Source organism: Paramormyrops kingsleyae, unplaced genomic scaffold, assembly GCF_048594095.1.
Source record: "Paramormyrops kingsleyae isolate MSU_618 unplaced genomic scaffold, PKINGS_0.4 ups133, whole genome shotgun sequence".
In the NCBI taxonomy this organism is placed as follows: Eukaryota; Metazoa; Chordata; class Actinopteri; order Osteoglossiformes; family Mormyridae; genus Paramormyrops; species Paramormyrops kingsleyae.
This window is the reverse complement of record NW_027326071.1, coordinates 37,579-60,778: the sequence shown is the minus strand read 5'-3', so window position 1 is coordinate 60,778 and position 23,200 is coordinate 37,579. Positions and strand designations below refer to the sequence as shown.

Here is a 23,200-nt window from a genome sequence, read left to right as displayed (position 1 = left end):
CAGTACTTATATAATATTTAGGGTTCCCTATCAATTCTCTTTAAAGTCCAGAAGACAAATGCATACATCACTTTACACGAAAAGAACATAATCAACACAGTAATATAATCAGATGTAAATGAAACTATTTACTCATTTCTACCAGTTTGTACAAGACATTTCACCCGGGAGCAAATAACAGTTTCATCCATCCCTTTAACCCGAAACGGAAAAGTCCCAAAAAACCGTAAAGGTTCCAAAAAATAAAATAAACGATGGCCGGCAGATTTAAGTAAAGGAAATCAACGCTTCTATACGGTGCAGGCCTGTTCTGAAGCTCGGGCACGTTGTAGCCAAAAAAATGAAAAAAGGCTGCTTCACGCTTGTGAGCTACAAGCGCAATGTAAAATAAACCTTCACCACACTCACAATATCCCTGGGTGTCGTCCAGTGCAGAGTGGATCCAGCGGTCAGGTGCACCCTTCTGCGCTCGGTCTCTCCGCTGAGCGTTCGATCCGGGAGCTTTCGGTGAATAGGTGGGCTGCTACCCACGGGCAGGCAAGTGTCACTCTCTGAGGCTAGTTTCTAGCTTTTCGAACTTCGCGTGGAAATTCACTTTTATCCAGACTACTTACTATGAGCTTATTACATCGCCTGGTCGACGACTTTTAATATTTTCTTGAAATGCGTGAGCTACACATTTCAGCCAAAGCTTTCCGCCATTACACCTTCTTTCCCGCTGCTCTCTTCCCGCACCTCGCTCAACCTTGACCCTCAGCGCTAATTGGACCACACCTCACCAAAATGTACAAATGAATAAATTATAACATGCCCGCTTTACAATAATACAAGTAAAGATATCAACACAGCACATATACAAACATAAGAATTTCTTTTTTTTTCTTTACCTCTTCTACATTTAATACATGAACTTATACTACGGGACCGTTGAATGCTTGAATCTGATTGGCTGACGAACGTTCTGAGGTGTGCAATTATTTTCAGGGAAACGCACGGCGAACGTAGTTCCAGGCAGCTCTCTTGACCGCATTACAGTTCCATATCACTTCGCATAGTTAACTGTAATAACAGAAATTAGCATACAGTACCTATATATACAGCACACAGGACTAACAAAAACAACAACATGACAGACGATTTTCCGAAAGTAAATTTTAATATTTATGGTGAATATGAAACTTTAAACAACTGGGCTGCAGCAGTATTAGACAGTCCAGATGAAAAACAACATAAACGGAAGCGGACATCAAAGGCAGCCGGCAACAACAAAAGACATAAAACGATCAGCGAAGAACAGCTAGACATACTCGAGGGAGAAAAACACGAAGAAAACACCAAAAAAACAACAGCTAATGACGTTTTGGAACTAGCAAAAGAGTCGTTGGATGAGATGCGGAAGAAATAATAGCGATTTAAGTAGAAAAACCGGACGAATCCCTTGAAATATATCATCTGATCGATGTCTTGAGGTGTGGCAACCGTAGTATAAGCGGAATAATTATTCCTTACATAATGAACAAACAAACATATTTAACAACTGAGTTACAGGGTAGTTTGGACTCGGGTTAATGGAGACCTCAGATTTGTGACTCATGAGTTATTTAATGGATCCGGGTTATTCACCCGGGTGAGTCATGAATCGCCCAGCTCCAATCCACGGAAGCGTGCGCAGCCTGTTCTTGTTCTTCTTCTTCTTCTTCTTCTTTGGAGGTTAACGGCGGCTTGCATCCGTAAGTGTTGCACTACCGCCACCTTCTGGATGATTCTCCTTCGAAGTTTCTCCTCACCATTTCCAGATTATTTCCTCCACATCTTATATTCTACCCAGCAAACCAGTAGTAGCTAGGAAATTACGAATGCTTTTCTTGCCTTGCCCAATCATCCCACTTTTCAATACATCTTTTATCCCTGTTCCACCAATCCACCTTTTCTTAATTCTTCCATCATTTTCCTCCTTTGTTTTTTATATCTTCTACAATTTATAAGTACATGTTCTATGATTTCAGATGACTGACAAACCTCACAAAAACCAGTAGGATGCTTCCCTATAATGTGTAATGTACTATTCAGGTTACTGTGTCCAATTCTCAATCTTGTCATTACCGTTTCCACTCTTCCAGGCCCTCTTCAGTTCCTTTTCGTTCCAACTTTATTTTGAATGCCATATAAATGTCTCCCTTTAGTTTCCCTATCCCACTGCTGTTGCCATTCTCTCACAGCTTCTTTCCAAACTATACTTTTCCCTTCAGCTTTTGACATTTTTATATATACTTCAACTTTATCTTTTTTAGTTGCTTGCTTGGCTAGCTTATCCACCCTCTCGTTTCCCAAAATACCTATGTGAGCTGGGGTCCAAATAAGTTGAATCTCTTTACCTTTTCCTTTTATTCTCATATATGTCAGCAATATTGCATACACCAGATCCTGACGGCTATTGGACACCCCTGATCTGAGACTGTACAGTGCAGACAACGAATCACTTCCAATCAAGATTTTACTAATTTTTTCTTCCTTTCCAACCCATTCTAATGCCATCATGATGGCATATACTTCGACTGTATACACACTCAGTTCATTCGATGTTCGTTTGCTTTCTTCACTTCCCTGGTTACCTATAACAATTGCAGATCCAGTCCTTCCAGATTCAGGATCTTTTGATCCATCTGTGTAAATCTGAATATGGTCTCCATACTTGTGTTCCACATATCTATAAAATTAATCTACTAGGTCTATATTATTATTTATTGATTTGATTTGCCGCAATTTAAAATCAACTTCCATGGTTTCTATTTTCCACACTGGACAGTCAGGTTATATCACAGTTGGACAGAACTCTTTTTCTCTCACCCCCAAATCTCTAGCTGCCTCATCTCCTACCCACCCAAAACTATTCTTTCGTACCCTTTCCATTTCCCAACAGTTTCGTAACACTTTCTTAGTGGGGTGACTGTCTCTATGTCCCTTCAAATTAATCCAATAATTTACAAGCAGTTGCTTACGTCGAATGTGCAAAGGCAGTTCTCCCGCTTCCACTTGAAGCGCACATACTGGAGATGTTTTTACTGCACCTAAGCATAACCTTAAAGCTCTAGCCTGTATTTTATCAAGCCTCGTAAGTACAGATTTGGCTGCTGATCTGTACACCACACTCCCATAATCTATTCTTGATCTTATTAAACTTACATATATATATTTCAGTGATTGATAGTCTGCACCCCATTCCCGTCCTGTTAAACACCTCATTGTATTTATTACTTTTTTGCATTTATTCTCCACCTTCCTTATATGTTCTACCCATGTTAACCATGGATCAAAATGTAAACCTAGAACACAGCCTGTTCAAGACACATCCCACAATTTCTATGCAACTACAGCAGCTATTTCCAATATCAAATCATCTTAAAGTGCAAAAACTATACAGTACATGTATCCCCGAGCTAATAGCGAAGGTACAGTATGTCTTTGTCAGATTTAAGGGTTTGGTGAATTTTTAATTAAATAAATGTAATAAGAGTCAAAGGAAGCCATTGTCATGTAAAACGCTTTAAAGCAGTCCTCGGTCGTAACTGTGTTGTAAAACTGTAACCTTATTTCATGAAGCCATGGAAGTTCAAATGCGACACATTAATGTAGATTTATGTTTATAAATGTTCCTATGTCTAAATGAGTTTCACTACATAACTGATGTGGATTACTTATAAAATAAAGACAATTCTTCATCTTGCAGTCATGAAGACTCAGTGGATTTTTCCTGCTCTGTGCTGCAGTATCAACCATATAGTCCTTTTTACCACTTTAAACACCTCTATAGGACCAGTATAACCAGTACAATGCAGTTTCTGAACCTCAAACCATGATGTTCATTGTGCTCTTGTACCCCTCACCATATCCGTACTGTTACACTCGTCACTTATTATGTCTGTGTTACCGTTCATTTTGAACATACTTCTCTGCTTGCATTTTTAGCTTGCATTTTAGCTTTTTGCTTTTTTAACTTGCACAGTCTACAGAAGAGCGCACAAGATACATTTCACTATGTGTTGTACTTTGTATAACTATTTATGTGACAGTTAAAGAATCTTGAATCTTTACCCATTGCCAAAAAGTGATTAACGCCAATACATTTTTACTGAATGGCTCTTTCTGCCTGAATTTAATTGTTTTGCACTCTTCTGGGTAATATTTACAGAATTAGTAAACATCTAACCCACTTTTTCCACTTTAAACACCTCTATAGGACCAGTATAACCAGTACAATGCAGTTTACCCATTGCCAAAAAGTGATTAATACCTTTTTGCCTGAATGGCTCTTTCTGCCCGACTTAAATTTTTATAATTAATTAGACTTTAATACGAGGTCCTGCTGCGCTTGTGTGAAAAGGTGCGCGATTTCTTTCGTCATTTTGTTGCAGCCTATGAAAGACTTGCTGATCATGTTTACTAGACTCGATATATACTGTATGGGGAGAAGGGTCCAGCTGCAGACGCCTGTAGAGTGGAGCTCCACCGGAAATACGTCACCTCCACAGGAAACACGTGGCCTCAACTCTGTGTCACAGCGAATAAACCCTAACCTTAAATAACGGCTTAACCACATGAATTTAGTATTGTAATTGACGCAATACCAGCAGGATTTATGAGACTTTTGCAGGATTCTAGTGATTCCTTTAAGTATTCAATGAGTAAAGAAATTTGTTTAAATGGAATTGATATCAAAGACAGAAAATGTAATAACAAATTTTTAAGATGTTTGATTCATTGCCCTGCAACATTTCGACATAAATACTTTTGGAATAGCCAGTTTGAGAATGTTGACTGGAAATTGATTTGGACGTATAACAACAAATATTGTGTTAATAACAAAGTTAGTGAATTATATTTTAAAATTATACACATCATCTATCCAACTAACCAATTTCTCAAGAGATATAAAGCTGATCTTTCTGAATTTTGTTCTTTTTGTGGAATGTATGTGGAATCTGTTTTACATCTTTTTTTTGAATGTATATATGTTAATTTTTTTTGGATTAATGTTGAATCTTTATTACTACACTGAGTGGATCAAAAATAAATATAAGTAAAAGAGATGTCATTTTTTATTATGATAAAAGAGATATCGAGAAGAGTCATATTTTCATGTTAAATCTTTTAATATTACTAGGTAAATTCTATTTTCACAAATGTAAATGGTCATCGAGAATGCCCAACATCTCCCATTACAAGGTGGATTTGAAACATTACTTTGGAACATTACAAGGACTTTTAAGCCGGAAAGCAACCAGAACTATGAGTGCATTTGCGGAACTGGATTCCTCTTTTATATCATTATTGTAGATGTACCCCTCTTGTTGTTGTTGCTGTTATTGTCGTTGTTAAGAAGAACTATTGTCATTGTTGTATTATTGTTATAATAATAAAAATTTAAAAAAAAAAAAAAAAAAAACGGCTTAACCTTAACCTTAACCCTAACCCTAACCGGAGCTCCACTTTACGTCCTTAAAGATCACGTGTTTCCTGTGGAGTGACGTATTTCCGGTGGAGCTCCACTCTACAGGCGTCAGCAGCTAGACCCTCTTGAAACTGCGCAGAGGTATTGCGGGGGGCGCACCAATGGAATAGCCTCAGGGACAAAATAATCTCTTCACAGACTGAATGATTAACCAAATAAAGCAGCGCAACATTACAGTAACTAACAATATATAAACCACTACCTTACGTGTACTATTAGAGCATTTATGTAATTTATTTAAACTTTATTTTACTAGGTAAATTAACTGAAAACCAGTTCTCACTGCTTTACGTGATATTCCGGAGAAATAGCAGATAACGCATCGGAACTTCCAGGGATACAAACGTCACGTTCTTCAGCCAATAAGGGCAAAGTTGTGTCGCCACGGAGGCTGTTCCAGTTTGTTCAGCCGGCTAAGAGGTGCTGTACGATCTGTCTTAAGTCGACTATGGCAAGCCGTTTTAACATTTAATCGCTAGACTGGATATGCATTGCAGATATCTCTAATTCAATTCTTCCTAGTCAAAAAGAGCATTTCAGATATCCACAATGACATTCTTCCTATCCACAATTGTCATTTCAGATATCCACAACGTCATTCTTCCTAGGAGAAACTACGTCACTTTTGCCATTCATGTCTATTGGGCTTTCAATTTCAGATATCCACAATTACATTTCAGATATCTAGAATTAACATTCTGGATATCCGAAATTGAATTCTTACTAGGAAAAACTCCCATTTCAGATATCTACAATCCAATTGTTACTAGTCATAATTTTAATTTCAGATATCCGAAAGGATACCACCATTTTAGATATCCAGAATGCAATTTCGAATATCCGAAATACATTGTGACTAGTAAAAATGTCTTTACGGATATCCAGAATTCATATTATGACTAGTAAAAATGCAATTTCAGATATCTACAATTAGAATTACGCCTAGGAACAATGCAATTGCAGATATCTACAATTGTATTGTGGATATCTGTTGAAGAGTAGATAAGACGCCGTTTTAACATAAAAACGATCCATTTACTATCCACAATTACATTTTAGATATACAGAATATCATTTCTCCTAGTCAAAATTATATTCTTACTGGTCAGAATGGCAGTTGCAGATATCCACAATTACATTCTTACTATTAGAAAATGTATTTCAAGATATCTAAAACTTTATTTCTCCTAGTCACAATTCCGTTTAAGATATCTTTAAATCTTTACAAAGCATAAGTAGCCGTTTTAACATTTAATCGCTAGACTGGATATGTATTGCAGATATCCGTAATTCAATTCTTCCTAGTCAAAAAGAACATTTCAGATATCCACAATGACATTCTTCCTATCCACAATTGTCATTTCAGATATCCACAACGTCATTCTTCCTAGGAGAAATAACGTCACTTTTGCCATTCATGTCTATTGGGCTTTCAATTTCAGATATCCGCAATTACATTTCAGATATCCAGAATGTTCATTCTGGATATCCGAAATTGAATTCCTGATAGTAAAAACTCCCATTTCAGATATCTACAATCCAATTGTTACTAGTCATAATTGTAATTTCAGACATCCGAAAGGAAAAAAAACATTCCAGATATATATAATGTAATTTTGAATATCCAAAAATACATTGTGAATAGTAAAAATTATTACATATATCCACAATTCGCATTATGACTAGTAAAAATGCAATTGCAGATATCTACAATTAGAATTACGCCTAGGAACAATGCAATTGCAGATTTCTACAATTGTATTGTGGATATCTATTAACGAGTAGATAGGACGCCGTTTTAACATAAAATGGGTCCATTGACTATCCACAATTAGCGTCACCTCGCTCCACTTTCGTATACCGGAACTGTCCCAGACCAGCTCACACGCTGTGTATGAAGCAGGACTGACCTAGAAATAAACCATTTCTACTTGAATGTGGATTTGACTGCTCATTTACTTTGATGACAGGCTAAAGTTAAGGCTAAAACGTTCGTTCTTGGAGACAGCGGTGAGCGATTTCCTTGGAGCGGGATTAAAATTGGCCCGAGAGGGGGGCGATAATGAGCGAAGTGGCTGTGAGTGGGGGGAGCTGGAAGAGCGTACAGGTCCGTGAGCGATAAGCTCCACTTACATGCTCTGGTCAAAATTATGCATTTTGTGAATGAATGACCTGGGACGGTCATTCATTCACAAAATGCATAATTTTGGTCTGCATGGGACTGCACTGACTGCGAACAGCTGACAGCCCCTCAACACGCCACTTGTGCTATACTGTATATATCTGTGTCTATCAGCAGACCCTCTAGGTGACCAAATCAAAAATGAAACTGGAGCAAAACTAGTAAATCCAGCTAATACTGATTTAATTCCACTGGAGTCTGTATTTGTGCTGAACAGTGCAGATCAGCTAAACGTATCATGCTGATCACTTTCTGTTCTGCTGCATTAACAGCAAAAACTATATAGGCTATTCAGCAACGTGAAACAAAGAACGTTTTATATTTTACCGTGCAAGTTATTAGCTTTCTATTAAAACGTATGTAGTTATTAATTTATTTGTAATAAGGAGTTTTATAGAGAACTGTCATAGCGACAGTATGGATGACATCAATTATTTAGCTGGCTTATATTTTTATATATTTTTACCGGATGTACGTCGCACCGCCATTCTAGATATCTGAAATGACGACGACAGGGAAACATACTGGCGGAATACACGTCATTTTTCCTAGTAAGAATTCAATTTCGGATATCCAGAATGTTAATTCTAGATATCTAAAATGTAATTGTGGATATCTGAAATTGAAATTATGACTAGTAACAATTGGATTGTAGATATCTGAAATGGGAGTTTTTCCTAGTAAGAATTCAATTTCGGATATCCAGAATGTTAATTCTAGATATCTGAAATGTAGTTGTGGATATCTGAAATTGAAAGCCCAATAGACATGAATGGCAAAAGTGACGTAATTTCTCCTAGGAAGAATGACGTTGTGGATATCTGAAATGACAATTGTGGATAGGAAAAATGTCATTGTGGATATCTGAAATGCTCTTTTTGACTAGGAAGAATTGAATTACGGATATCTGCAATGCGTATCCAGTCTAGCGATTAAATGTCAAAACGGCCACTTATACTTTGTAAAGATTTAAAGATATCTTAAATAGCATTATGACTAGGAGAAATAAAGTTTTAGATATCTTGAAATACATTTTCTACTAGTAAGAATGCAATTGTGGATATCTGTAATTGCCATTCTGACTAGTACGAATATAATTTTGACTAGGAGAAATTATATTATGTATATCTAAAATGTAATTACGGATAGGAGTGTGACTTGATTAAATGTTAAAACGGCTTGCCATAGGATATCTGTAATTGCCATTCTGACTAGTACGAATATAATTTTGACTAGGAGAAATTATATTATGTATATCTAAAATGTAATTACGGGATAGGAGTGTGACTTGATTAAATGTTAAAACGGCTTGCCATAGTCGTCTTGCTCTTGCAAGGTTTTTGTACCGTGTGACATGGTGACGCGTCACAACGTTTTGCAGCGCCGGAGAAAAAAATCTAACTATCTCATGAAAAACGAGGTTTTAAATTTTCTACATGAAGTGCAGGGAGACTATCAATTAATGGGTATGATTTAGTGTTGTTTTGTGCTATAGTATATATATGAATATAGGCTGAAACCTGCGGTTATCATTAAAAACAAAATGCGGTGATCTAAAAACAAACTTTAATTTGTGTACGCCAATGAATATTAACAGGAATGTTATCTTCCAAAATACATCAGCAAAAAGTTTGTTCGGGAATGTTAGTGTTAACCGTTCAGTGATGTGTCAGTGCGACTGGGCGTTTTGCTCAGTGCCGGGGGGGCTGGATCTGAGGCCACACGTCATTCCTTGCCACGCTGGCGTCGTCGTGATGGCCGTGTTCATGTGTCTCTTTCTGTACCTGCAGCTCTGCAGCTCCTGGGGGGATCCCGCAGCCGCCGGCGGGGGCTTGGACGAGGTTCAGATCGAGGTGCTTTTCATACCCGAGGACTGTACACGGAAAAGCCGCAGAGGCGACCTGATGAATGCGCATTATGACGGATACCTGGCGCAGGACGGGACCAAATTTTACTGCAGGCGAGTGGAGAGCAGAGAGGACACTCGATGACATAATGTGATTTATTAAATAACAACCTGCCGCTCTTACATGCCTTTTGCATTTCCATGATGTTTTGCAGCCGGTCGGATAAAGCTGGCCATCCCCAGTGGTTCATCCTCGGAGTCGGACAGATCATCAGAGGCCTTGACATGGGTATGATGGGCATGTGTGCAGGGGAGAAACGCAAAATCACCATCCCTCCGTCGCTGGCTTACGGTGAGAAGGGCAAAGGTATGTATTTCATTGAAATACCTTCACACATGGGACCTAAGAATTTGCTCCAACGCGATTGACATAATAGGGAATAACTTAAGTTACATGGTGAAGTTAGCTTGTGTTTATGCACGATTTCATCTGGCATTTGCGCCAAGCTACGGTCGACATAGGAGCGGAATTTTTTTCTCGAGCTAGACAATCAGGTATTCTCTGGTGAATATCTTCGCTTATGGTACCTTTTCTTATCCCAGTACATGATTTATTAAATAGCTGAACGTTCCACTTGGATCACCCCCTGGGTGTCACGCCAGATGCGTGAGAGTTGGCTACCCTGTTTATGTTGAGCACTCAAAATCTACAGCAGGGGTATTCAACTAAAATTTAAAGAGGTCCAGTTAGAGAAAAAATCTTGAAGCAAATGTCCGGAAGATTATAATGTATAACTATTTAATAGTGTGATATATATTTAAGTAGCCTATTAGTTGCATCAACATTGTATGTAATCAGTACCTGACTGTCAAATAAAATTAATTCAGTACAATTCAAAAACGTTTTGACATTTATTGTCACGTGACATAGAACTTATGCCAGCTGGCTGGAGTGAGATTTTCAATTCGAGATGTCTGCACACATGTAACAGTTCTTACCTTGTAAATAGTCTGCTTTTGTATTTAACGATGTAAATACACTTTTGACGTAGCTAATTTTAGGTTTTATAATGGAATAATATAGATTTGCTGTAAGATGTCCAGCATGAGTCTGAAAGCCTGAGTGTCATGCCAGATGCTTGAGATTTGGCAACCCTGAAAACGTGCATTTTTTGTTTCACATGAGTTTATTTATATAACAGATAACATTACTTTATACATATGTTAAAATGCAGAAACTTCAACGAACATGAAATCAACAATAAACTAGCTACGTCTATTTATCCAACGTGTTATATAATACATATTGTATTTGAAAACTTTTCAGCTTTACAATTTCAGGAGAGTGCAGCCACTCTGTTAGAAACATTACGCTTTTAGTTTGCGGGTGTTAGCTTCGCTGCTGCTAATAACATGAAAGGCACATTAGCGCAGACAAAGGGCTGCATACGCCGAACTATACGTCTTGCTTGGCGGTCAAAGGCGTTTCGCGTTCATTGGCGTGGGAAACGGCGGTTCTACTGCTAAACCACTACCGAAAAGACTACAAACGCTGCGCCGGTTAAAATAAAAAACCGTCAGGTTTTAAATAATAACTAAATGTTTTGGCTGTGGGTCCGGGTCCGTATGGGCAGTGGTGGAAGAAGTACTGAAGCTTAGTACTTAAGTAAAAGTACAAATATCCTGCAAAATATGTACTCAAGTAAAAGTAGAAGTGCTACATCAACAATCTTACTTAAGTGAAAGTACTAAGTAATTACTTTTAAATTTACTTTAAAGTATTTTTTAAGTAAAAGTACTCACACAATGGTTTGTCTCAACGTCTCGGGTGTGCCATTTTGTAAAAGAATAGTAGATATACTAACTTACGCCTCTACCGATGTCATTGCTCGTAATAATTACTAGCAACTATACAGTATATGTGTATTGGAAAACTGGGTGTGCTTATTGCAATACTCTGCAATACTGTGTGTACCCTAACTTAGAATTATGTGGATGACAAGTTATCTACTAGGTATTACCCACTAATATACCATTAACATAAACCAATCAGGACATGATACATCTTTAAATCATTTATGTACTTGCAAAACTATTCAACACATCTGTTAAGAGCAGTAAAAGGGAAACACAACAGTAACCAAACACTAGTGGTGGTGTGACGCCATGTTGAACGTCTCGTCTTCTTGAAATCCAGCCAGTCTACCAGCTCCTGCTGCCAATTGACGCGCGCTCTGCCATCATTGGAGCTAATAAAGCCACCTGATTGGTAGGAAATGGCAAACAACGCCAGAACGCAATAGGCTAACTATTTTTTCATGCAAGATTTTGAGGAAATCACGTTCAGAAAATGCAACGAGTAACGGCATAAATTGTAGAAATGTAGTGGAGTAGAAAGTACAGATAATTGCCGCAAAATGTAATGGAGTAAAATAAAAAGTATGCATTATTATTTTTACTTAAGTAAAGTACAGATACATAAAAATGTACTTAAGTACAGTAACGAAGTATAAATACTTTGTTACATTCCACCACTGCGTATGGGACAGCTTCTGGGTCCGGACCGCGATCCGCCTGTTAGTGACCGCTGATCTACAGGATAGTTCCAGTAAGTTGCAGGTTTGTAATTTATTACAGAATTGTTTATTGGTGACAGTACTGAAGGATTCATGACAATGAATACATGTGTGTCTAAATATTGCAGCATTCACTAATACAACTGAATGCCTAAGTGGAATTTGCATTCCCATTACTGTAATGAACTAGTAAATGAAGGATATTATGTGAGCAGGTAACCTTTAAACAGCATTAATGTGCAGGTAGTGTCAGAACACTATATTTCATTTCAAAGTTCTATTTCCCAGTGTATTGTAACTTAAGGCCTGCCTGTGTCCACTGTTAAGATCATGCAAATGAGCTTCAATGTCCGAGTAAAATGGCCAGGCTCTGTGCATGACTCGTGGATTTATAGGAAATGACAAATCTGCACAGGGTACATAACTTTTCTATTCATAGCTTAAATTGAGATCCTTTATTGCCTGCACATAAAAATGGCACACACAAACTTCTTGGTCATTTCAAAGGAATTAAGAATCATCCATCTTTTGACAACCACAAAATGAACTTTTAACTGGTATTACAGCACGTCAGTTTTTAAAAAAAATTCTTTTCATAGTAATATGCTTCAGCTGGAGATGATGACTGCCACTAATGACTGGATTAATCTGTCGACTATTTTACCAATTGGTCGATTTATATAAATGATTAATTCCCCAGAAGATCAAATAGACTGTTAACTTAAGTTAATTTTATTTTGACAACAACAAACTATTGCAGGGATTTAGATAATGGACGCCAGCTTATGGGCACTATGCAGACATTATTTTCCGCTCACAATTTGATAAGCAAATTAGTAGTATGTCTAAAATATTAATGAGATGCGTATTGTGACACCCAGCAGTTAATAATCTGTATAAATTTGGCGTATACTTATTAAATTCAGTTAACAGAGCACGCCACTTGCAACTGTTTTGGTAAATCATGGAAGAGATAAGAACTGGAGTCAAGAAAGGGACAGTTCAGCAACCACATCATCTTCTAAAACAGGAGATATTGTGGCTAAACAAGGTAAAAAGATATTGGTGATGTGGCACCGCTTTTTTGCTGATTAAAGTCTGACACACTTTTTTTTGTAAATATAGTTTTCATTATTTCGGCTCACAAATTATTTTCTTTTATTTAGTGTTTGTTTTCAATTTAGTTTTAGTTTATGATAATAACACTGGTCCCAACAAGCCAAATGTGCGCAAACACACACAAACACACTGGCACCATTGATCAGCATAGAATATCCCAGATTTTAGCCTAAACATTTTCTCAAACATTTATTCAGTGGACATTTTAAGGTAGCAGCCAGACAACTTTATGGCTTTAATAATAAGTGTACTTAGTGGAATGCATTCATCAATTCCAATCTAAATCAGGAAATGGAACTCCTTGAAATTTGAATTGAATTCCAATTCTGTTCCTCGTAGTTTTTTTCAATTCCCAACTCCATTTCCTGATTTTGATTGGAATTGATGAATGCATTCTGGAATAGGTCCAACCCTGGTATTTAGCAGCTACAAGGACAAAATATATGAAGTTCTCAGTACTAGTGGTAATTTAATAAAGATGAATAGACAATACTTATTAGTATTTTTGCTTATTCTGGCATACACGTATGCGTTGCAGTGATTGCATGTAAAAGTCAATGTTGATTTTGTTAAAAGTACTGGAGGACAAACATCACCAACGCCTCCCCCCATTCCATCCATCCATCCATCTATCCACCCATCATTATATAATAATGAATATTAACCATCAGCCACAGTCTACAGTTATATATGTTACATATTCTGGGATTAATTACAAATACACAATAATATTCCTACCATTTTGAATTATGTTTCTAAATTGCTGCTAAGAACTTTTGGTTCCAAATGAATTGCAACTACATTAAATATATTCCCGTATATATATGAAACACAATGTACATAGAATGAACCATTCATCTAAAATATTTCATCCATTATATTAGATATTGTTTTTGACCACTTTGGTCTGATGAATCTTAAAATTATAGTGATCTACTTGTTGACATAGTTGTAGTTTTTTGCCACGTCGTCTCTCTGTCTCTCCTTTGCTGTTTCTTTTTCTTTACAATTAATTCATACTCTGCATATGCAGATGTTAATATTTCCATTTCCTACTGTGCCAAAGCAGGGAGCAGTACTCTTTTTGGTGTCTGTTTCCATGGCAATCCTCTGATAATGGCTCTGATCATTTTTTTTTGTTCTGCGAGACCACGCTTCAGTGGGCATTATCATACACAGACTCAAGTAAACTCATTCTTGCTTAGCCGGATAACTTGTCAGATTTAAAGTACCCTAGTTTAAATGGACTTCATTTACTTACATTTGGCGCAGACTATTACCTTGAGTACTGGCACCCCACAAGGCTGTGTTCTGAGCCCACGGCTGGACTGCTTGTACATGCACAATTGTGACCAAACACAGTTCAGATAAAATAATCAGCTTTCTGTTGAGAGCAGAAGGTGGCATATTCAGCTGAAAGCATCAGCAGGGCTGATCTGCCCTCCCTGCAGGACATATACCTCAGATGATACTGAAGCAGATCAGCCAAAATCAGCAGGGACACGACCCACCCAAACAACTGCCACTAAGGTCTGGAAAGTGCTTCTGCTGTCACTCAGTGAGAACTAAGAGTTTCACAAGGGGCTTCTATCTTTAGGCCATTATACTACTTAACACTAATTAAACACTCACTCCTTACTCATGTACCATGTACGTTTTTTGGAAATGTTACACATATCTGTTTTTCCTTTTCTGTTATTACATATATAACTTTACTGTTCCTTATTTATAACATATTTATTGTACCATAACTTTATTTTACTGCCTTTCATTCTTTTTATTATGACAGAGTTGGCCACCTTTGATTTCATTGTAGGTTACAGTTGGACTGTATACCTTGCATGTGACAAATAAAAACCTTTGAATCCTAAATCCAGCCAGTTATCCAGCTAAGCAAGAAATTCTGCTTTGTGATACAGGCCTCTGAAACACCAAGTTACTGCATCAGTTCGTCATGTGTGTTATCCAACAAGTGTTTGTTTTGCTATTCTTCCACATTTGTTAACAATCAGGATAAAAAAACAAATATTTAATATCCTAAAACATGTTTAAGTGTCCTTGTTCAAAAAGCCAAAGGTTCCTATCTTTCTTTTTTGTCTACATTAAACTTATATAGATGAGGGAGCGGTGAATGGATGCATGTTAAACTGATGAATGAGTATTGGGTCATCTTGATAGCAGCGCTGTAGCACACAGTCATATGTTGTGTGTGACCCTTCAACCTGCAGCAGTTATTGCTTGCGGATATTTACTGCTTCTTCTCAATCCCCATGCTATCAGACCCGTTGATTCCCCCAAACGCCACAGTGATATTTGAAGTGGAGGTTTATTCTGTGTCCAGAGGACCGCGCAGCAAGGAGGGCTTCATGGAAATAGACGTGGACATGGACAGGAGCCTCAGTAAAGATGAGGTACTGTGTTTCTGGCTGTAAGTTGTGCTTCGTGTACAGATCAGCCTGTGGTGTGACGGAAATTTATCTCCGCAGGCCTGTTCTAATCATGCCATTTACTGACAGGTGAGGAAGCACTTAAAGCAAAGTTACGAGAAGGACGGCAGACAGCAAGAAGAAAAATTTTATGATGCTATTATTGCTGATTTATTTCGCAAGAGTGATCATGATGGAGATGGAGAGATATCTGCAAAGGAGTACAATGTTTACCAGCATGACGAATTCTAGCATCCTCTGAGTCTCCCCTAGCCCGAGGCACATGATGATTTTCTAACAAAAACTGCCCCAAAGCTCAATACCTCAACAAATAAATGCCAACACATTTTTTCTCTTTGGTTCATTTAGTTATTTTTTGTTGTTGTTCATGTATCACAAAGGGGTTATGTAATGTTGTATGTAATGGAGTTTTATCATGTGGTTCTCGTTTTAAAGAGCATCTGAACTGTATTTTGGAGTTCCAAAATCCATGACTGATAAATAGACTTTTGTACATAAATAAATCGTTTTTTTTGCTTTAAAACCCAGGAATTTAATGAGAAACAGAATGTGAAAAATCTTTATTGGGGTTCACTAAATGTGACATATAAAATGCTTCACTGGCTTGCGTTGCTAGGTCTGACTGAATTATGCAGACCACCATGGAGACCATCTGGAAGCTAATTAGCACCAACCTGTCTGCAGCACTGAACTCCGGTGCACCTCAAGCTTCTCGTAACTGTGTTTTACAGAAGCCTGCTTTGTCAGCATCACCCAGTGGCTGTCACTCAGTAGAGCTGAGGCAATACCCTGTATTCACCTGGTGGTCTTGTGCCACAGGTCAAAACAGGGCACCACGTGCAATCGGATGTATTTCTGTCCATCGGAGGAGCACTCAAGGCAGCCATAGACAGTCTCCCGCCGTTGCTGGCCCATGCCACAGAGCGCACATGGGCCCTTGGGGATGTTGTGGTTTAGCAGGTTGATGCGGGTGTGAGAGCCTTCCCGTAGGTAGCCTGTGGAGATGTCTGTCATGCTCGCCGCCTTCTCATAGTAGTCTGCCACAAGGTCCTCCATGTACATGTCAGAGTGGGCTACCTCCACAAATGTCCTGTCATCTTGACATGAGGAGAAAATGGCTGTCATTTTCCCTCATCAAGACAAACAGTCAGTCCGTAAACAGTCAAACATGAGAAGTGGTTTCTGGGCCCGACCTGCTCTGAAGGGGTTTCCGTACACCATGCCTGAGAAGAACCTTCTCAGGCGTCCAAAGGACAGGCGGCTGATGAAGCCACCCAGCTGCTCTCGAATTTGCTCCTTCTCAAAGCCACCAGGGGACTCGGATGTTACGCAAAGGTCTTAACAACACGGCATATGGGACAAAAACATCTGTGTGATTGCATGTCCATTAGCTGTCTAGTTACTTGGCACATCATATCATGCTGTGTATTTTTGGTTATAGATTTGAGTACCCTGTAGGTAATTCATAGAGAATAGTATGTGTACACAGCTTGTCCAGGAAATGCTTACCCAGTGTCCCGTCCAGTCTTACAAAAAGCTCAAATATGCTGTATGCGATTGTTGTATGTGCTGGTATCACTATGGCCTTATCACGGCCCTTTGGTTTGCGGTCATCATCAATCTGAAACTGATGCAAGAAATGTAACCAACCAATCACAGGTGGCAGCAGGAAGTGGAAACTTGCTCAGTGTTTGTGAGTAGTCACCCTCATAGTCTTCCCCCGCATTCCCGCATGCACAGTGAGGGAACACTGTCGAGTCGTGCGGATGCTCTCCATGACGACACACAGAATGGCCCGCCCACTCTCCTTTGATTGGCGGATAAGACAGTGGTCTAGATCCACTTTCCTGAAGTGAAACATTTGCATTTGAAGAGGTTACACATTTTGGGCAACTGACATGAACTCAATTACTGCTGTGAGCCTTTACGCACCAGCACCCATGCAGTACAAAGAAAAGGTCAAGTGTTTGAATTGGTGGGGATCTGGGGAGGGGAGGGGAGATCCCTGCAGAGGGCAGTGTGGTGCACCAAGTGAATCACCAAGACAACACTGCCCACTGTGCAGGACATCTGCATCCAACAAAGTAGGTCCGCCATAATCTGCATTATCAGATACACCTCCCAAGCTATAAACTGTTCCCGTGGCTGTGCCTTATGGTCTGGACTGAGCGGCTGAGCAGGCCATTAGGATCATTAATACCACCTATTTAAAAACTAAAAAAGCGTGAAACTGCAACTTGCACTTTAAATATTTTCTCCTATTTATAACTTTATCTTTACTTTTATACTTTTATATATTTCTGTATTTTAGTAGTTATTTTGTTAACTTACATTATTTAATTTTGTTGTCCTTGTACCTTGTTTATTGAACAGTCTATAGTGGCAATTTCATTTTACAGCTGGTGTACCACTATTTTTGTGCATGTGACAAATAAAGATCTTCAATTTTGAATCAAACACATAGTCCCCCAGATTATTTTCTTTGTAGGAGTAGGTCTTAGTGTTCATTATGTTGGAAAATCCCAGTCCTTCAATTATGCAGAGTTATTCCACTTTCACAACATGGTCAGCTTGCAAATTGATGCCCCCTCCCAAGACCTTGGATACTACAAAAGGTCATGTCACGTGGTGGCTGTGACTAGAGGAGGCACGGAGTACCTGGAGCCAAGCTCCCTGAGCAGCGTCGGAACCTCCACTTCATGCTTCGTGACAATCCCAAAGGAGGCTTTAACTGCCACAGAGTCTGATCCGCTGATGTTAACCCCAACATCGCTGATCAGGTGGTTCCTCAGCCGGCCATCCAGGGACACATCAGACTTGTCTTCATAGTTAAGCAGCTGATAGGAGGAGACCCCTGTGTGTCAAAGAGAGTGTGGTTATGCATACTACTGTATGTGGTTTAGCTTCACTGTCTCACTATATTATAATGAAATGTACAGGGATAAATATTTCCTCTGAAAGTAATATGAATGCTCACCATTTTGATACTTAAGTACACACAGCAAAGCAGTTTATCACCACCCAAACCACAAATTTGCATGGGCCCCCTGAGGTTTGGGGCCCCCCTGTTGGCTACAAACAGTCACACATCAATAATTTAATAAATGCATTCCTAATTTAGGAGAAGCTGAACCTGCATGTTCTGCTAACCAGCAAGGTAGCAATGATAAATTGACTGATCTACTGATCTGCTAGCTAAGCTATATGCAACCACGAAGCAATTATTTCCCGCATACCACAACCAAACCCCTGGGTACAAACACAAACACACACACACACACACAGCACAGTACCTGCCATTATCTCCTTGTCCCCCACCAGAATGTCTTTTAAAGAGAATGGGGTGGGCGCATATTTGGTCTTCTTCCAGAAATGCATCCTCTTCCTCTTGGTGACCAGGCTGAGTGGCTGGTAGCGATCGGCCTCGCTCAGACTGGGCACAGGGATCAGCTGGCCTGTGTCTCCGACCTGTTTCACAAAGTTCTTGGTGGCGGCAGCAAACATCCCACTGTTGGAAGGGAGAGCTGGCAGCAGTCATGGAAAGCGCTGGAATGCCACTGAGCCCCCAGCAGTGTGAGGGAGAGCCGGCAGCAGTCCCAGAAAGTGCCGGAATGTCCCTGGGCCCACGACAGTGTAAGGGAGACCCGCTCAGTGGTCCCACAAAGTGTCGAAGTGTCACTGAGCCCCCACCAGCTCCACTCATCCTTCTGTTCTGAACATGATAAATAATAAAATGACCGTGAAAGCGATACCAAGCTAGGGGACATTGTGTCTGCCACACGGAATCCTGTCGAGCTGCTTGTTACCAAAGCCATCGGACTCCCAGGAGCACTCTGTGTGACATGGTGTCACCGGTGAGCCCTGAACACACAGAGGACAGCAGCATAGAAGCACAGGAATGTTTTTTATTTTCTTTGATCAAAATTAAATAGCATAACAGAAAATGTTAGCTATTTTCACCTGAATATTCACCAGTAACATCGAAAGTGTTAACACTGCAACTAGAGGGAGCCCTAGCATCATAAACATGATCTATTTACTATAAATTTATGTAGAAATGGTTGATTTACAGATTATCAGTGCTGCTGGTTTAAATTAAACTTAGGCACATGCTACATACATGAAGATGTGTCAGCATTAATGACAGGTGTCTGAAAACACAAATATTATAAATTCAATACACATACTGGCATACAAATATATATATATATATATATATATATACACACATACATATATATATATACACACACATATATATATATACACACACATATATATATACATATATATGTGTGTGTATATATATATGTATGTGTGTATATTTGTATGCCAGTATGTGTATTGGCACAATTTAACATTAGAACATATGCAAATTAAGAGTAACAATAAAAACTAGTAATATTTTTTTCTGTTTTCTAAAAAGTTACTGATATCTTGTTGGATGGCTAGATGAACACCGCTTCAGTTCCCAAACCTCTCCTCAGGGGCACCCCAGCCATTCCATGAGTTTGTTAAATTTCACCAACAGCTCAATTAAATAATTAAATAAATTGGTTTCAAAAGTCAGTCACAGATTGACTAGTTGTATGGGGTGTGCTAGTGGCCAAGTCTAAAAATACATGGCTACACTGGATGGTTGCTGCAAATACTGGGGTGATTTTAGCAGAGGTTCTGAAATGGCTACGCTGACACACTTTGACATGTATGTAGGTGAGACAAAGTTTGGCAGCAAAGGGCAGCCACCCGTAGTGGCACCCATGGAGCTGGAGGTTAAGGGCCTTAACGGCCCATATATGTCACTATTCTGCCAAGGTTGGCCTTGAAATGGCTACCTTCATATGCACAGAGGCTTATCCATACAAATGCCCAGAACAAAGTCATAGGACTGAAGCCTAGATTACACGAGGCTGGGAGTGGCACAACCGCAGCTACCCACAGGGGTCACTGTAACACACTGGAAGAGGCTGACTCTCCATCACCTCCTTCCATGAGACATGACTCATCAGCAGCTTGTTTATATGACAGATGGGGGAGGAGAATGGTACATATAAAGAGCAGAGTGAGGGAATGAGTGTTATGTTCAGCAGTGCATTTTAACAGAGTAGCTAAAGTAAACAGAGAACAAAATGGAGAAGGAGCATGAACTGGAATCAGAGGGGCCACACTCCCCAAGCTCCTGCCTTTACTCAGGGGAGGGGGGTCCCACCCCTGGAAGAAAAAAAAGCTCAAAAGCAGCTGGTCCTAAATAAATACCTCAGGACATGACAGTACCAGTGGGACACATGACAGGGGTTGTCCGTAGCAGCTGCCTGTTTCCAAATAATAGAAAATTACAATAAAAACCAAAATTTATAAAGAGGTTGCTTATGCGTCAGTCATGTTGCTAAAGTAAAAATGGTTGAAACAAAAAGTATATTGTAAAAAGCTGCAAGCTATGTGCCTGTTCAGTGTGTCTTTGCTTTATAAGTACAATAGGGTGGGGTCTGTTTGAGAGAAACAGACCCCAGCTTCTCCTTACAGGAAGCAGATTAGGAGATACTACAGTGACACTGTACAGAGCCAAAGGCCCTTTCCTTTGGGGGTGTCCTATCGGCCCCCGTAGTTCATAGATCAGGGGCACACATTATCTCTTTATGGGGGGCCTCTGAAGTCTATCAACACAACGTTAAACCACGGCATTTTTAAAACTGATGCATTCATTGATGTTTAAGCAAATAATCTGGAACCTTCTTTTCACAGGTGTTACAAAACAACTTCCTCATAATTACCTTTCATCTATGCAGGCATTAACTATGAATTCCTACAGAGCGCAGAGTGCATACATAGCACTGAGAGACTCTGTGGTGTAACTTTACAGATGTTTATAGATGGGCAGTTACTTCGGCCGGCCAGCAAAAAGCACAGCGATTAACAAACTTTGACCAAGCTATTATTCTCTGCTCCATAGCTTCAAGTCTTTGGTGTTCTAATCATTGCTTCAAGTCATTGAACAGCATACTGCAGAGTACTGTCTCACTGTAACTGCATTTATTACTGCCTGATGAATAAGCCGACTGCAGATTGACAAGGTGAGGAGTGACCCAACACAGCATGTCCTGAACATGGCAGCCAAGGTGCTACATTTAAAGATAAAGATAATCTTCATTGTCATTGTCACTTGGACAACAAAATTGAAAAATGCTATTTGACTCAATGTGATGCATAAAAAGAGTAATAAAATATAAAAAATATACAAATTTCCCTGAATATTGCACTGAATTACAAATTGCACAGAATACTGCATTGACTATACATGTCACGCCCAGCTCCGTCCGATCCTCGTGTGTGTCACGCCCACCTTGTTACCTCGTGTTAATCCCTGATTGTACTCACCTGTTGCCTGTTCCTTCTGCCTAGTCTTGTGTATGTAGTCCGAGTCTCAGTCAGTCTTCCCCAGATCAGTCATTGTGGTGTAATGTCATGTTGGATGTTTGTCGTCATTCTGCCCAGATTAAACCCTTTTTGCCCGTAAGTTCGGCTCTGTTCGCCTGCTTCCCGGCTCGCCAGCTTGCGAGCGTGACAATACAGATTGCGCTGAACATTTAATGTATGCTAGCCACATATTTCAGTGAAAGATCTGCCTTTTAAATTAACCTGCCAGTGAGTCTTTACATGACATAAGAACATAAGAATTTTACAAACAAGAGGAGGCCATTCAGCCCATCAAGCTCATTTGGGGAGAACTTAACTAATAGCTCAGAGTTGTTAAAATCTTATCTAGCTCTGATTTAAAGGAACCCAGGGTTTTAGCTTGCACTACACTAGCAGGAAGACTATTCCATACTCTAACTACACGCTGTGTAAAGAAGTGTTTTCTGAAATTCAGTTTAAAATGTTTTCCTGCTAATTTCCACGTATGGCCACAAGTTCTAGTATTTAATCTAATATTAAAGTAACCATTTGGCTGAACAGCATCAAGACCTGTCCCCCCTTAATCTCCTTTGCGTGAGGCTGAACAGATTCAGGTCAGCTAACCTCTCCTCATAAGACATTCCTCTAAGACCTGTAATCATTCTTGTAGCCCTACGTTGAACCTTTTCCATGGCATCAATGTCCTTTTTAAGGTATGGTGACCAAACCTGCGCACAATATTCTAGGTGAGGTCTCACCAAGGAATTATATAATCTTAGCATTACCTCCCTTGACTTAAACTCCACACACCTGGAGATATACCCCAACATCCTATTGGCCTTTTTAATTGCTTCCCCACACTGGCGAGAGTGGGACATGGAAGCATCAACATACACACCGAGGTATTTCTCATAATCAGCTACCTTTATTTCAGTGGAACCCATAAAATATCTATACTTTATATTTCTGCTCCCTGCATGGATTACCTTACATTTATCTATGTTAAATTTAATCTGCCAGGTATCAGCCCAGTCACTAATTAAATCAAGAAACATTACATTACTTACATTGCATTAAAACCACCCATGACTTACAGCTCACATCCTGTAGAATGTACTTGTTTAGCCT

The 23,200-nt window shown here is 39.3% G+C and overlaps 2 protein-coding genes across 3 annotated transcripts; one reads left to right on the top strand and one right to left on the bottom strand.

The window, feature by feature from the left end:
* The first annotated feature begins 9,392 nt into the window (after positions 1-9,392).
* Positions 9,393-16,202, top strand: LOC140587028 (peptidyl-prolyl cis-trans isomerase FKBP7-like). Its single transcript, XM_072708560.1, has 4 exons — positions 9,393-9,651; positions 9,753-9,904; positions 15,513-15,643; positions 15,749-16,202. The coding sequence occupies exons 1-4, from the start codon at positions 9,446-9,448 to the stop codon at positions 15,908-15,910; spliced, it is 651 nt and encodes a 216-aa protein (XP_072564661.1). The 5' UTR covers positions 9,393-9,445; the 3' UTR covers positions 15,911-16,202.
* Positions 16,203-16,224: 22 nt separating this feature from the next.
* On the bottom strand, positions 16,225-19,183 carry LOC140577517 (pejvakin-like). Of its 2 annotated transcripts, XM_072708561.1 has the most exons (6): positions 18,973-19,183; positions 18,338-18,533; positions 17,385-17,526; positions 17,189-17,306; positions 16,873-17,016; positions 16,225-16,776 (listed from the first exon to the last, which is right to left on the bottom strand). In XM_072708561.1, the coding sequence occupies exons 1-6, from the start codon at positions 19,181-19,183 to the stop codon at positions 16,475-16,477; spliced, it is 1,113 nt and encodes a 370-aa protein (XP_072564662.1). In that variant the 3' UTR covers positions 16,225-16,474. The 2 variants fall into 2 exon arrangements, with proteins under 2 accessions (XP_072564662.1, XP_023657403.2); XM_023801635.2 differs by lacking the exon at positions 16,873-17,016 and having other exon boundaries at positions 16,225-16,752; positions 17,165-17,306.
* Positions 19,184-23,200: the final 4,017 nt, after the last annotated feature.

Coding starts and splice junctions, on each gene's coding strand:
- LOC140587028 (XM_072708560.1), top strand. CDS start 9,446: ATGGCCGTGTTCATGTGTCTCTTTCTGTACCTGCAGCTCTGCAGCTCC. Junction 9,652..9,752: donor GGGACCAAATTTTACTGCAG/GCGAGTGGAGAG, acceptor GATGTTTTGCAG/CCGGTCGGATAAAGCTGGCC. Junction 9,905..15,512: donor TTACGGTGAGAAGGGCAAAG/GTATGTATTTCA, acceptor CCATGCTATCAG/ACCCGTTGATTCCCCCAAAC.
- LOC140577517 (XM_072708561.1), bottom strand. CDS start 19,183: ATGTTTGCTGCCGCCACCAAGAACTTTGTGAAACAGGTCGGAGACACA. Junction 18,534..18,972: donor GGACAAGGAGATAATGGCAG/GTACTGTGCTGT, acceptor TTTGACACACAG/GGGTCTCCTCCTATCAGCTG. Junction 17,527..18,337: donor CTCAGGGAGCTTGGCTCCAG/GTACTCCGTGCC, acceptor GTTTCACTTCAG/GAAAGTGGATCTAGACCACT.